Here is a 16797-nt window from a genome sequence, read left to right as displayed (position 1 = left end):
TTCCCTGCCTGCAAATCTCTTCGTAACGCTGCTTGAAATCGGTTGTTTTCTTGTCGAATTGAAAATGTTCCAGTCTCTCGCAATCTATTAAATGTCAACATAAACACTCTTCGGTTTGGCACTCTTCTGTTTGGAAATCGTCGTGCATATTCTCGCACCGCCTTTAAAGCATTACCGTTGCAGAAACCGTATACAAAAACCATATCAGCATATTCACTATTAGAATACGTACGCGGCATATTGCAAAAGACAAAATTCATCTACTGTTAAAGGCTTTCAAAGAGCGACTGACAAATTCATAACAGAAAGTGGAAAATGTAATCAAATATGTCGGTGCTAGATATGGCAAGAAATGTAAACATTTTTTTTCGATTTCTCTGAAACGGAGCAAAAACGAGCATATGTCTATAGGACTTTTTTTCTTAGTTTTTTACTCCTCTACACGCTCCCGAAGTTTTGCCATTTAATTTGGAAACACCCTGTATAGTAGGTTAGACTTTCTTTCTTTCGAACGTTTTATTTATAGCTACCATCGCTTGCGCTTTCGATCGGACACTCGTTAATTGTAGAAACTTTGATAATATCAGGCGATTTCCCGCTAATGATTTCTTGTAATTATCAACCTGCTGCGCAGATGACATGACGGACACGATTTTCTGAATAAGGAGATTCCGCGCGTGTGTTTCGATGTGCCTTCTTATGGAGACAGGAGTTAAGTACAACGAGAAGGAACGAGTAGAATTCATGATATCACGCTTTATTCGGTATAAACGGTTGGGTTTTCTAGAATTATACTAGATTTCTTGGACACAACAAACCGGGCTCAATTATATTTCCACCACGAGAAACGTCGAAGGGAAATTTTTGCCGACAGATAGTTACACCTGTAACAAGATGAAATATCTACACACTATACTTTAGTGTGTTTAAACGAATATATTCAGTCACACATTTTTCCATCAATATAAATCTAGAAGCACAATTAAGTTCTGCATTTGATTGCATTATCTCGTGTTTTATCTCGGCCGTCAATTATTATCGCGTTGTTATCTCTCCATTGAGGCTCGTATACATTTTTAATTTCTAATTTTCTCCATTGTCTATCAAGATTCATCTTTTGATTCTCGTCGCCTGACCTTAGTCAATTCCGACTAATTAGCTGAGCGTAATCACGCGGTACAAATGGTGCGCGTTGATCTTCCGCGTTTGGCGTTAAGAATTAGCACGCGGTCCATGGAGAAATCTTCGGTAACAGTTCGTTGTACGCTAGTTACGTTGTTCTTGGGAAGGTTCTCAGAGGTTCTCCATCAAGACAAAGGGGGCATCATACGCGCGTACCGTTCGCCGGAAGTCGGGTAAGGGGGCTTTACTCGCGATAGCCGTTTAGATACACACCACATTTCTCTGCAAGAATCGGCACAACCGCAGGTGAGAATAAATCGGGGCAATCCAGCGTTTTATGGTCTTTGCCATTTCAGCCAGCGCCTTTATCACCAATTCTTCACACCACGCACCGTTGGTTCGCGTGACGTCATATACATACGCACGCACGTACGCATACGGCTCGCTTGATCGAAGAGGAAAATTCTAAAAGCGACACGGCCTATCACGTTTATCGATATTACGATAGCTGATCGCGAATCAATGTTAATTAACCCTTTTTTATTAAATATTGTCACGTTGCGATCAATCCTCCTATGGCATTTTAATTATCGCGTGGCATAAAAGCCTGCGGACTCTGTGCGAATTAAATCTTCTTTGACAGAGAAAAAATGACTACATTCTCATGTTTGGAATCATTGCTTTGTGCTTTATAACAAAAATTCAATTAAAGTGCTGAGAATTCTGTTTAATGAACTAATAAATGAAGCTATGATTTTTGTGAAGAATCCTTTATCTTTTTATTTTATTTTGAAAAGCATTAAGTAAAAACGTTGATAAATTTATTTTAAATTAATTTAATGTAATTGACTTAATTTTATTTATAATAATTAACTATAGGACATCCCGACTGCAACACATACACATATATATTTTGTTGAGACTAAGTATATATATGTAAGATTGAAGGTTCCGGTATATCTGTCCACATATGAACAACAATATAGCGATTATGTTCGAGATTATTACCACTAAAAGAACCATCCTTAAAAGACCTCTATCAAAGATTCAATGTCTCTTAAGTGCTGGGTGCAAGAGCTGTAGTTAAGGGAATCTAATATCAGGTGCAGTTGTGTTCGAGGTTCTATCACATCCTATTATCATCCCCGGAAGGCGCGAATCGATCGGTATTTTTATTCGCGAGCTTACGCCTCGACGCACCGCGTTACGCGCGTTCTCATGACGCCGTTCCTCTATTAGCACGCTTTATTTCTTCCGCAAAACATCGTACCACTCCGTTGTATACCTCGAGCTTTTTTTATAATCCAGCTTTATGACGCAATAAGACACCGCAGCGCGTACGCGTGTGTGCGTCTATGCTTGTCGATGAGTGACGTCACATACCGTCGATCATCCTGAGCAAGATGCCGATGTAACTACTAGATCTTTTTCGAAAAAGAAAAATTATACGCAATCATTTGGATTATTTCTAAAAGAAAAAACAAGCAAAGAATGTAGCATGCAGTAAAAAGAAATTGCCATATGAAGAAAATTATTTTTGCACTATTATATTTTTCAAATTTTCCGAAAAATCTTTTCGTCCTGTATTTCCGCTACGCGTTTTACGTTAAATATTGTCACTTTATTTTCATTGTCTTTGGTCTAAAAAATCCAAAGTCATATTTACTGTTAAATGCGGAAATTACAAGCTTTTAATAAATATATGTTTTTATTAATTATTTATTTATTTTATTAGCACAATTGGAAACTATTTTTGATATTGGCTACGTTTACATCGTGCATTTACGCCACGGCCTATACAATAGATATCTTTGTTTATCCTGTATATTAAACAAAGGCACCTATCGTTAAGTCGTGAACTAAGCGCACCGTGTAAACGTAGCCATTGATTCACAAATTAAGTCTTATATAGAGTCAACTGACCTATTTTCTTTTTCAAACAACATATGAACTGAATATTTAAACAAGCAGATTTATGTATAAATTATTCACAGGAGAATTAAATAACTTATCTTCATATATCTATATGTGTATTTTTGCTAAAACCAGTCCTTGTTAAAATTTTTGTGTTGAATTTTTAATATACACGAGTATTAATTTAACATAATGCAATTGTGTTATTTGAATGTTTTGCATTTAAATTAGTATTCAATATTTCTCAATATTTTAAAATAATTTATGAATAATTAAAAAAGTAACATAAAAATAATATTATATAAAACATAAAATAAAGATAATTTAAAACATACATCGTAAGATAAATGAATAAAACGTATGTACATAGTTAATTTAACATAAACTTTTCTTAACATAATTTAACATTAAATTTAGATAAATATTAATTTTACTGAAGAAATGTACTTTCATAATTTCAAATTGTATCAAATTGTTATTTTTGTGTTAATTTTTTATATAACATTTGTGTTCATTTTTAATATACTTATCTTCTGTTAAATTAGTATAAAAACTTGAATGGATCGCGTTTGAGATATAGGATAAAATGTGTTAAATTTAATACAAATTTTTCATTTGCGTAGTGAAACATTAATCACGGTAAATTGTCATTCATCTTATCTTTGACATCATAATTATAGATAATTCATGGGAAACCAAGCGAGTTGTATTTTACGATACATTCATATACGAATGCATATATATCATGTTTACTCGCTTTATTATACATTCATACATGATAAAAATACATTGGTACATCACCGTCAGAGAATCGCATATTTATGGATACCGATGACGTTCGAAGCAAATGAATGTATTAACATTCGGAGCGTGGTATTCCCTATAAACGCTCATGTTTTTTCACGCTCCTTTCTTCAGTTTCTCACAAAAATTCGTAACCGTATGCCCAAACCTGGACATCGCGAGAACGATTAACAATCAAATATCGTGCTTATCTCGTACGACAAGATCGTGATCCTTAAAAGGATTCGCGTTTCCTGACGCGATCAGCGAACGAGAGTCGAGAGTCTCGGGGAAATGAATCTCATACTTGTGCACGTACGCGAACGTAGTTATGTATCCGCAAGCGTGATTATGCTCGGGGCTTACCCGCGTGCATTTATTTTCCGCGGCAGTAGCTCGTTTCATCACGCTTGCTTTCTTCCGAGCGCGATGCCCGGCATTGCTGCGGCGATGTTGCAGCCAGTTTAGTTCAGTGACACCTACTCTGCAGCGCGTTATTACGCGCACGCAATGAACGCACTCGTCGCGCTCGCACCGTGCACGCACTTTGCGTATCATCGTGCCGTGCGTGCGAACTCGCCTTCGACACGGATGCTCCGCCTGACGTGGACTCGGTCGAGAAAGCCGCACGGAAAATCTCTCGGCGCGTGATGGCCGTCTGCATATCATCCATCTGTTTTTGCTCTGTTTACCTATGTAGGTGCACCTCTCAGGGCGCGCTCGGTTGCGCGCGAGCTAAGAAAAGAAGCTTATCAGCAGATTAATTTGCTTTAACGCGTTAATTATCCTTTGAAAAGCAATTTGAACAAATTAGGAGATTAAAAATTGGGATATAAAAATTAAACATAAGATATATTGCTAAAAAAAATTAATAAAATGTAGTTCCATTTATGCATGAGCTCAGAAATATAATTAATAATATACGATATGATAATTTACTTTAATATATGTTAGGTTAATACTCTTTCTTAATTGAAAACTCTCTAATAAAGTTTACATGATAAGAAGCAATTGAGCGATTAATAATAATTATATTATCTCTAATTATAATAATTTATGCTAAATCTTTTGATTCTGTTAATTAGTTCGTATTAATTAGCTATTTGGAAATTATCGATGAATGACTAAGCAATTTATTCGTAATATTCGAAATATACCTATATTTGATGAATCTTTCCTGAGTAATACACACTACTGGAAAAAAATTTAGTGAAAAATTTCAACAAAACTGTTTAATTGAGACAATTTTTAACAGCAACCAAATATTTTGTTTATACAATAAAATATTTAGTTACTTCCGTACGAAATACATTTTTTTCTGTAAATAACAAAAATATTTATTTATACCAACTGCACAATTTAATTCGCATAAAATGACAGTTCCGCTCAGTATATTAAAAAAAATTTTGTTCCGTACATTTTAAACAAATCTTTGTTGACAGCAAAATTTTGATTTATAGAACAAAATATTTTTTCTCTAGTATACGTCTACAGTAAAATTAGAAACATAACTATTTTAAGCAAACGATAATCTCTGTTTCTTCCGATTGCAGATAGAACGCGAGTTGATCCTGTCGTCGGGAGACAAGAATTCTAAGATCCCTATTCTTCACGAGTACAAGCAGAGGACCGCCGGAAGAGTCGCCATCGCGCCGGATGCGCCGATCAAGCAACAGGCCTGGGTTCAAGAAGTAAGTCCGATCTTTCTTGATAATTCACGGTGGATAAACCACGCTGATTTCTTCGCATCTTTTCTTCCGGACAATAGCGGCTAGCGTAACGAGATGCTTGGGTCACTTGTTAGTGCATTCTCTTCCTTTCCGTATTTCTTGCATATCTGCGTTTTCTTGTTATTTAAAGTATATATTATAATTATATATATATATATTATTTATACAAAGTATATATTATTTAAAGTATATATATATATAAAATATAAGCAATATGCATTCTTCGAGTAAATATAAGCAAGTAATCTAAATGAATCGTAGTGTTCATCGAAGTTAAACTTCTGACGGTAGCCAAAGTGAGGAAGTTTTCGTCCTACTTTGAGGACAGGTTCTATTGTCTGACGATTATTACGAAATCCCTCGATTAATCGGTCGGCACGCGTGTGCAATATTATATACACGTGCCACCTACGCGAGCGTTAGTAGTAGGCGTCAGAAACACACGGTTCAGGCGTTCTTTTTTTTCTGGTTTTATACTTATTGATATTTTAAGACATAAGGGAAGGGTGTAGAAATTGATGTCAGATCGAAAGTGATAGATGTATTTTGTGTTCTTTTTTATGAATTACTTGTGTCGATATAATTGTTGCGGTGATTTATGTGTTCTTTGACTTGTATGTTATCATATTTAATTCCTTGTTTTTTTTTATTAAATATGTTTTATTCTATTTATTTCCTTACTTTCCTATATTTTTTATTTTTTCTATTTTATTGAGGCTTAGTAAATATTTCATATTTATTAATAAAATAAAGAAAATAGAAAAAAGGTGTAAATTTTCTTGAAAAATACACGGAAAGAACGATTTTACTGAAGTATATAAAATTTTAGCTATATAAAAATGATACAACTGAAAATAATTTTTTTGGACCATCAAAATAATTATGTGGGATGCTCAAACTGATTGTTAGAATGTCAAAACTTTTTACAGTATAACTTATATTTGAGATTCCTATAAAATTATTTTGATGATCCAATAAAGTTATTTTCAGATCCGTATTTAAATAAATTTTTAGATACTTTAGAAAAATCGTTCTTTTCACACATGTCATCATTCTTTTTTTTTACAAGTTACATTTTTCTAGTAATATCAGCATAACATACATAACGTAACAACAATTTAGTTTCTTCAATCAAAAGTCATATTTTTTACTTCATATTTCCAAGTCTGGATTCGTTGCTAATTAGGAACGGTATGTCATCGTACTACCGGAGTAAATTACATCCTGCACGATCATCACTGGTGAGATTTGCGTTAACGATGTATCATGAGAAAGAGAGATGACATTGCTGTGTAATATGACATTCCCGTGTATGTTACAAAAACAAGATGATTTTAAGTTACAGCTATAGTACACTAGGTATAAGTATTTCCGCTGCGAATGGATCTCTTCTGTTTACAAGATTACGCGCTGGGTAAACTGCAGTTATTGGTCCTCGAGTAGTTGTTGGCCGGTTCCATTGATCCTAGAATAGTGCTCGTTTATGGAATGCTTTGAGCGTTCAGTTCTAAAACAGCGATGATGCAGTTCGCGTGCGCGCGTGCACCAATGTCGTAACGAAATAGAAATACCTACTTTCTCTGTATAATTATTATGCGCCTATCTTGTGACTTCTTCGGTCAACTTTATCCCTGAAATGACCTGATTTGCGCGGAAAAATTAATAAATTTTCTATTTAATGTAAAGAAGTTCTTTAATTTTTATAATGTCAAATTTTTTTATTACGTTTTTAAACGTTTAAGTTTTTTTTTCATTGAACTGGAAATTGTAAGATTTACGCAAAAATATTATTAGGTACAATAGATACCAATATCTGTTTTGATCGGAAAAAACGATTTTGCTAAAGTATTTAAAAATTTAATTAGGTACAGATTTCAAAATAATTTTATTGGACCATCAAAATAATTACGTAAAACTTCACATTGAGGACAATATTGCAAAAAGTTTTAACATTCTAGCAACCAGTTTAAACATCCTGCATATAATTATTTTCATAATCCAAATAAAATTATTTTTAGATAGCTTGGTTTTGAGATACTTCAGCAAAACTGTTCTTTCTGTGTGAATATGGCCTTCTCCCATTTGTTGAAGATTTCTCGATTTTTACTTAATATTGCTTATTTTCATTCTTACAATATCGTTACGGAGAGTGCCGCTGTTGAATTTGGTGAAGGCGAGAAAAGACTCGCGTCGTAGATTACGATACAAAATATCATGTGAACGCACTGAAGGGATCGCCTTTCCGCGATTTCGCACGCAGCCGACGAACTCGATACGCTCCGGCGTGCAGAATGGCCAACTTTCGTTGCCTTTCGAATTACTTAAATCTACTTTACATAATACACATCATCGAGACGACACTTAATCAGCGCCGAACATGTTCGCAACATGTCGTGCCGCGCGGAAGGTACGCCATCGCGCCGTAGAGACTCACGTAGCTCGTAAACTTATTTCCAGCGCTCTCAGAAACCCTGGGTGTTGCTAACTTCGAGGATTCCGCATAAGTAAATTTTTCCCTACTTTTGTGGAAGCCACGTGCTACAGCTTTCAGTCTTGTTTTCTCTTTTTAACGTCACGTACGGCTATGCTCTACGAATCCGCTTTAGAGCAATTTTGCTGTGAAAGTTCTTTCAATGTGAAAATACTATGAATTGAAAAGTTTGACCAAAAAAAGAGTGCGCGTACATACCTATATAGAGGATTCAGAATGCAACATTATTTTTCATTTTCTCTTTTCACTTTTTTTTATTTTCAATTGGAACAACTTTCTGAAAAAGTTACACATTTTTACACATATCCTTCACATCACAATTTCTTCTTAAAAACACAAAGATTTGTAGACTTTCAGTTGTCGTCAATTGATATAGGAGACGAATGGACAGTCTATTAGCGAATTTGATTGGATACTGATTTAATCTATATAAAAGTAACATGCAAATTAAATATAAAATACAGAATTATAAAATACAGATTTTATTTAACAGCACAATGAAATGTATTAAGGATTTCATAGATTAATCCGTTTTTATATTAAACATATATTTTTATGTCAATTTGCGATGGCTTTAATGTGCATCAGTACGCACTGACTGAGTGAATTCACTCATATATAGATTTATAGATAACGCGCTTATAGGTATATTTTCTCAATTTTAATATAAGGTTTTTTTTCCATTATAATATACGAGAATATAATTGGATTCGCGTTTATCTTCCTTTATCTTCTTCAGTTTTGCATCTCCTCTTACAGATATAAAAGGCATTCAAACGCGTTATCGGGGAGTCGTGATTTTTCGAAGTGTAGCGCGCCAGGTATGAAAAACTTCGCTTTTATCTTCCGTACGGCTGTAATCCCGGCACGGTATCAGCGTGGCCATAAGTCAGAGAGCCTTTTCCGTATGCGCGATGCGTGTCCGCGGGGCCCTACGTTGTTATTCCAGGCGCATCTCTCTTCCCGAGAACCGTAGGATTCAGTACGTTAACTTTAAAATTGCCGAGGCAACGCACGCCGGTCACTCCTGGCCGTTAGCTGATGCCTGATGTCCTCCTTCGAAGGGAATAGTATTCGAACCTGGAAGGTCGATAACATATTATTTTATTTTACGACCACCGCTGTCATTATACAGCCGAATAGAATCATATCCCAACCACATCCCGTCGCGTCGCGTCACTGTATTCTTAATCACCCGTGTTGTGACACGAGTTTACCATATTAATTTAACGACTTTACTGCTTCAAGGAGATATAGATAGAGAGCGTTAATATGGTAGAAAGTTTATAGTATACAATTTACGATGACTAATTAAGATTGTTGATTTCTTGGCTACATATAAATATAAATCTTGCTGATTTCTCGTATAATTAATTCTATACATAGTACGTTTTAGAAAATTTAAATTATAAATATATTTTATCTGATTTGATATTGCACATTCTTTTTACTATTTTGAAAGATTAAAATTCTGCAAGATTAGAAAGAAGTTTTAATTACCTTCTTAATTACTAATAAAACATCAGAATTATTTATTTTTGTGAAATTATTGTTTCTATGATTAATAATAAACAAAATAGTCACTCTCTTTTTTTTTCTATTCTAGAAATTTTAATAATATTTTGCGGTTATCCTGCGTTTTTCAATCTTTATTAATTTGCGCTTTGACCGACTGTATATTTTTACAAAATTTTCATCTTAATGTTTCGTTCGCTAAAAGAGCATACGGTTTACCAAAACATTCCTCCTTGCGAGGAAAAATAAATCCTGAGAATTGCATCTCAACGACATTCGTTTTAACTATGAATCCTTTCTACGGCCATAACGTAATGGTTGACTTCTGCTTGTGTATGAGATTATGTACCCGGGATAGGTTGACTTTACATAATTTCGCAACAGCTGGTTCCGAACTATAATCGTTAAAACTGTGAGGGCTTATTTCACTGAAGTCGCTGCTTTTATTAAACGATTCTCAGCGAGAAAGTACGTTTTTTGGAACAAACTTTAGATGAATTCCTCTCGCTGGAAGTTAGACGACTTTGGGACACTACTTATATCATAAGTGCACGCTTCATGCTATGAATTGCTTCCCGAAGAGAATCATTTCTGACGAACTGTACGCGAAATTAAGATGTCATGTCTCGGACTCACGCTCCTTATTGTTCAATTTCCTGTGACATAAAAAAAGAGAAAAGAGGTGTTACTGTTATATATTTCTTCCAATTTACTCACAGTAGGTAATGATCTAAGTGGTTTGTTATCGTTTCTTAAACATTCTTTTGTAGTATAAAATGAATAGTTAATTTCTAACGATTTTATAACAATTATTTATAATTAAAAAATGTTTCAAAAATAATTATTTTGATTGGCATTAGATATAAAAAAGACTTTAAGTTAATAAAATAAAATCAAAGAATAAAAAAAGCTACATTTTAAAATTTAAAGATAATAAATTAAAAGAAATAATAAATTAAAAATTTGTTGGCACTGATTTATCTTTAACGCGACGTAATATTTTTAATGTGATTTCTTCTGAATCTAAAGCTTGCACTGGAAAAAGAATCTGATTACATTGATGATGATTGATATGATCAGAATCTTCTAGCTTGTTCATTTTCTACCAAAAGTTTTTCTCGGTGTTGTAGTCGTTTTTCTTATGGTAAAAGTTTAATGTATTTTTCCCATTGCTTTTTGACGCACAAACTACGTAAACAACTTTCCTCTAACAGATTAATGTATGCCTGGCGAATAATTTAATATATCAACGAGGGGGCGGCGAACTTATTCAATTTTAATTCAGACTTCATTTTCCCTCGCGTTTAGGTGGTTTTTAATCGAAAGGCAAATTTCATCGATGCCTAACTTTGCGAGACGATCGTTTTTGATGCTGCTCATGTAATTACGTACTTCTCGTTTAACGGCTTAATTAGACGCAACTAACGAAACTACCCGCGCCGAGCCGTTACGGAATTAATGGATTTACATAGGACGTTATACGTTCCATAATTTACGCGTTTATAGAGGATATTTTATTAACGACGTGTGCCGATCATTAACAATGTGCGCTCACCAAGCGAATGCGTTTCTTCTTTTTTTTTCAGGGAACTCAGATGCAGGAAGTAAGACAGGACGGCCAAGCGAGAAATTATCAGTCACAGGACGCCTACTCGTAATTACTTCATGCTTACTTCACGCTCACGTTAAATTACGGTCCTCTTGTAAAGATTCAAGAGAGAGAGGCCTGCGTGCCTATTGTTTGATCTCAGATATTATTTCTTTCTTTCACTCTTGCATTTATCTCGTTTGTTATACAATCGATGCTAAGTGAAATAAATTATTTCTCCATCATTAACGGTGATATTAATGCATGAGCAGTATTATCGTACCTGCGGCGCGTATTATGTATAATAATAACCCGTTAATACCCTCGAGAGATTAAACTTCCTATACTATTGTATTGTATTCAGATCGTCTAGTGGAGCGGTACCGAGGACGACAAAGATAGACGAGGAAAAGACAAAGTCACTCTCCAGAACTTATCACACGATTAAGGACATGATCTCGAGTCGTTTCGGACCTAGTCGCAAAGACGTCGAACCGGAACCGGAAGCCAGTTTGAACAACGTCACGGAGGAGCTGCGAAAGTCGAGCAGGAGCATCGACGATGACGAGACTAGGAAGAAGGAAGGGATTTATGGAAAACCTCGCGCACAGGAGCCGTCGGTTAATGTGCAACAATATTCAAAGAATGCTTACGGTAAGTTGGACGTGACCAAGCAAGATACTAGTCGAGCAATTAGGCGCGTTAAGGCGCGATGCTCAGGCGAGGTGCCGTTAATTAGCTCATAAATGTTGATGAATTAATTTGAGGAAAGAGCCTGTTGAGCGGAACGTTAAATGGCGGAGTTGCATGTTTTATAAATATGAAACGGTGTATGCAAGCGTGCATGGTCTGCATGCATAGCAATGGGCCTTTCCGCTCCTAGAAAAGCACCAGCTGAGCTCTATATTTGCAAAAATTAATAATTAATATTATGAAGTTTGTTGCAGAAGAAACATTTCGTATCGTTTATTCGTTAATTTGTCTACACGAAGTGGTATTAATTAATTAATTATTGCGCAGCTGGGAGTAAATAATTAACCACAATAAGTTCACAAAATGTAGAAATACATTAAATGTTACTATGTAGCAATGGATACGATTTAAAAATGGAAAGTTGCGAGAGTTCCATTCACAATCTTCGTAACTATCTTTAAATGACGACAGCCAAGATAACATTTTTGTCACAGCTCCTGTGATTGAAAATTTATTGGATTATACTTCTCTAATTTTTATTTAATAAGTGAGCTCACTTTGCCACTCGTAACTTACAACTTGTCACTTACAAGTGCACGCGACGTGTGAGACTTTCCTCCTTTTTGTGCGACGTATTATTCGCATTCGCTCGTTGTGCAAACCTGTAAATTCACAGTGTACAAAGACGAGAGCCTCGCACGCGCAATACCGCCGCTATTATTTTGTAATCTACCGTAAGCTTTAATACACGAGTAATACTTTTCTGTTTAATCGTTCACTTAAATCGAGGTTAGCGGTAGATGAACATTAAATTTCTACGAACGAATGTAAAATGATTCACCATTTTAACTGTCAAATAAAATGAAGGAATAATTTTAAAGTCTTTTATGAGAGGAAAGAACGAATAAGTTGATAAGAAAAAAAATTACGGTCGTCGAGTCGTTGAATATTTAAAATATGATATATATGTTGAAGAAGATCGATGAAATCAACTATAAGATTTCATATAGCTCATTCGACTATTTCTGACGATTGTTTTTATACAAAGTTTTTTCTTTAACATCTCAAATTTCATTACGCCATATATATCCTTATATCTTTTAGCGTTTAAAAGTTCTCCTTTGCAATTTTCCTATCCTTAGCTTTCCTTTATAATTTCTATAACCGTAATAATGATTCGTTCGCATCATACGTATGCTTCAACGTATGTGGCACATAAATGGAGGAGAAACTTTCCTTTTAATTAACTTCAGTAGTGCACATGCATATTCATACATTTTAGCATTCCTGATAGCGTTCAAAACGAGCATATATGTATATGATGCAACGTTTCAGTTACACTTCAATACTTGAGTGTATATTGAAACGGTTACTTCAAGTCTTTACATAATACACATAGATGCATTTTTAATATGTAAATTTAAGTAGAAATGTAACAAGTTTAACGAAAAGATATTTAACAAAGAAAAATAATGTTTATTTAAACCACGTATAGTGTACAATCTGTGCTGGTATTAATTACAATCTTCTTTGTGTAACGAAAAAAAATAATATAAAATATTTGCTCTCGTTGTTCAGGTCAGTATGGTCACTCATATGGCTATCAAAGCAACCAGCAAAATATACCTCTACCAGGCCAACTGCAGCCGACCGCGACTATTCAGCCGAATTTGCCGGGGCAAAGTGCTCAGCTTCACGTAACCCACCATACTCCGCCAGGAGGAATTCAAACAGTTCATCAAACTCAAGTTCCTGCTTTTGGCCAAACCGCGACAGGTGCACAGCAGGTGCAAAATGTTACGAGGGAGTACATGGTTCAGACACCAGGCGGTATAACCGGACAGCAAATACATCAAGGAATCCATCAGAATCCCACGCAAGCACAGGTACATCTCAAGATTAAGATGAGAAATGTTCACGTCGATATTTAACTTCGATAAAACTCATTGATGAATAAATGATGCGAAAATTTGACGTTAACAGTTTCTGTGTTTTCTTGTCTTTCAGAAGTCAAACTGATCAATTCATGTGATATTCGAATTAAAAAATGATGAAATTATGAATTAATTGTGTACATACACTAAAATTAAGAAAATTATTAAAGGTAGAGTTGATCACAGTTTGTCTTCTGAGAGTCTCATAGAAAAAAGAGCGTGACAATGCAATGAAAATTTTAAAACTATAAATAATTAAAAGAGTGAAAACTATCACAGATTTTTATCTTATTTCTTTAATAAATAAAATTAATATTATAATGCTATAAAATAAAATTGAATACCATATTATTCGAGATATCTTGTCTTGTATTGAAGTATCCTTAAATAATTTTCTTGTCTTCCTCCGTTCTCTTAAGCTCCGATTTATTAAAGTACAATTAATTTCATTTAAACTTTTCTTTAAGATAAATTTAAATCGTTTTTTTTATTAAAAAGCATAATTTATTTTATTTAAACTTTTCTTCAAGACAAATTTAAATTGCTTTCTGATAAGGAAAGATAGACATACGTTTGTTGAACGAAATACTATACATTTCGAGGCGTTGCTCCGTAATATCGACATTCTTATGAGGGTGTGGATTTTCGTTGCGTGCAGGAAACAGAGACTCGCCGACAAATGAAAAAATATGTCTCATAGCTTGTCGCCTGTCTTTTCATAATGACATCTCTTTCATATAAATTCGAATAAAGTAACTACATAGTCACGTAGTCAAGTAACAACTAATCATGATTTGTACAAAAGCTGACTGATATACGCGGAGCATTAAACGGCATAATGTGATATTCGAATGATAACACGTATAACGTAGCTTTGACACGACTCGCAGGAATGTTCTATAGTATAATGATTGATACTTGCTTAGCACAGCGCGTTAACATTTTAGTTTGTTAAATAACGGTTGGTATAATGATAGTGAACGCGTACAATACAGCGCTACGGAGCGCTAAATCACCGACGAACAGTGCGCAGTATATTACTCATAATGACGCATCTCAACAACTTTCTATGCTGTTGCGTACACGATGAGAAAGATTCGCGTAAAGAAGTCTGTAAAATTTACATAACCACGCTGAAAATTGTACGGGATTACTTTTTTTTTATAATGCGATCCATGCAATGACGACGATCAATGTTGATGCATGTGATAGTGTTGTAGTAGTTAAAATAAGAAAAACCACAAAAGAGAGTCCTAACATAAAAAATAACAAATGTATAAGTAAAATTCACGAAATCTTTTAGCAAAATGTGTAAAATTATAAAATATTTATACAATAATTATTGAGTTAAAATAAAATAAAATTGTAAAATAATATTAACTAATTAATAATTAAAAATTTAATATTTAATAATTAAAATATTATAGGACTCTAAAAATAAATCTAATACAAGTAAAATGCCTGTGAGTCTCTGCGTATATTGATGCGTATATAATTATGTATTTCTAACAGATAGATACAATTCGCAATCAATTAGGTATTTATCAAACGAAGTTAAAGTAATCTGAACATTTCGATTCGGAATTTGAGTCCTCTTCAGGTCAATAAATACACATTACTAGTTTGTATTTGACTTCCACAACCGAAGAGAATTGAAATCCAGAGTCGAAATGTTTGCAATTATACTTTAGCTTCGTTTGGTAAATACATTTTAATCGGTTAGTTGATGTATGACATGCAGTGTGTGCGTATGTATATGTGTGTGTGTGTATGATGTGGATTGTATCTATTGTATTATAAATACATAATTTGTATTATAAATGCACCAACATCCGCAGAAGCTCACATATGCATTTTACTCATATTAGAATAATTATTAAATTTATTATAATAATTGTTTAAACGTTATCAATTTACGACAAAAAGCATATAGACCAATTATCTATTTAACAATAAATTATTGTTGACATCCCGGTTAAACAATTTAAGGATAGAATATCACAAGCGTTGTTAGGAATAAATATTTCTGCTTGTAGAATAAAATTACGTAATGCAGTTATTAAACTCCAAAAACCAGTGAATTTATCGTGCCGATACGCGCGTCTGTAAAAGCTAATTAAAGCTTAATTGTAGTAGATTTCCACTATGTTAATAGTTCTACAAAAAGCAGATAGGCGTTCACGATTTAACGGTAGCTTATTGTTAACGAGCCGGTTGGTTGGTTTAGGGGCAAGGCACGCAAGTGCAAAAACCGCACGGTTTATCCGTACAACAGCATCAAGTAGGCAATGCGATGCCGACGACGAGTCCAAGTTTCCAGAGTCCTCAGCAGTTGCTTCATCAGAATCAGAACCATCACCAGAGTCCGCGGTTTGCACAGCAGCACGCTCAAAACATGCATCAGCGTCAGCAAATAATCCAGCAGATGCACCAGCAGCAAATTGCCGGCCAGCAGGGCTCGCAAACTGCAAGTGCGCGAAATATGCAGCAGTCATATTTTCCCAATAGCGTCTCTTATCAGCAGTATCAGCAAGCGCGACAAGCGATATCGAGGTCGCAGATCGATCTTCCGAGCACATCAAGACAAGCGCAAGAACTTCGAATGTCGAGCCAAGAGGTTTATTACCATTATGCTCAAGGAAGACCTCGTTATGGCGTTCCCCAGGTGTATATGAAGACCGAGAGTAATCAGGAAACGGAATTTCAGAGGCGAAACTCTACAAAGGGTATCGAGAAAGCAGCTTCACAGCCGCAACTTTGTTATGAAGATGAACGAAATACCGAGGTTTCGAAGAATCCCGGAGAGAATATGAAGAATTTAACAGTAGATCCGTTGGACAAGGAGAGGTAAGACTTAAAGAAAATTATTGTACTATATACAACGTTCCTGTAGATATAGCAAATATAACTGAAGTAAGATATATTTCTATAGATATAACAAATGTAAAAAAATATAATATGTTAAAGAGAGTCAAAGTAAGATGGAGTGTGCATTGAGAAAAAGATAATGCTCGTATTCAGAAGCTT

General features: G+C 34.6%; 1 protein-coding gene across 2 annotated transcripts in view; it reads left to right on the top strand.

Annotated features, from left to right (window-relative positions):
• The window catches only part of LOC108731274 (uncharacterized), a 73556-nt gene that overhangs the window by 51429 nt on the left and 5330 nt on the right, over positions 1-16797 (top strand). For both annotated transcript variants that reach the window (XM_018461527.1, XM_018461526.1), the window contains 5 exons: positions 5373-5510; positions 11142-11209; positions 11508-11797; positions 13415-13722; positions 15998-16617. In XM_018461527.1, the coding sequence (XP_018317029.1) occupies positions 5373-5510; positions 11142-11209; positions 11508-11797; positions 13415-13722; positions 15998-16617 (1424 nt within the window). The remainder of the gene's footprint in view (positions 1-5372; positions 5511-11141; positions 11210-11507; positions 11798-13414; positions 13723-15997; positions 16618-16797) is intronic.

The sequence above is a fragment of the Mycetomoellerius zeteki genome, unplaced genomic scaffold (assembly GCF_001594055.1).
Source record: "Mycetomoellerius zeteki isolate Tzet28-1 unplaced genomic scaffold, Tzet1.0 scaffold122, whole genome shotgun sequence".
NCBI classification, from domain to species: domain Eukaryota; kingdom Metazoa; phylum Arthropoda; class Insecta; order Hymenoptera; family Formicidae; genus Mycetomoellerius; species Mycetomoellerius zeteki.
This window is presented reverse-complemented; position numbering and strand designations above follow the sequence as displayed.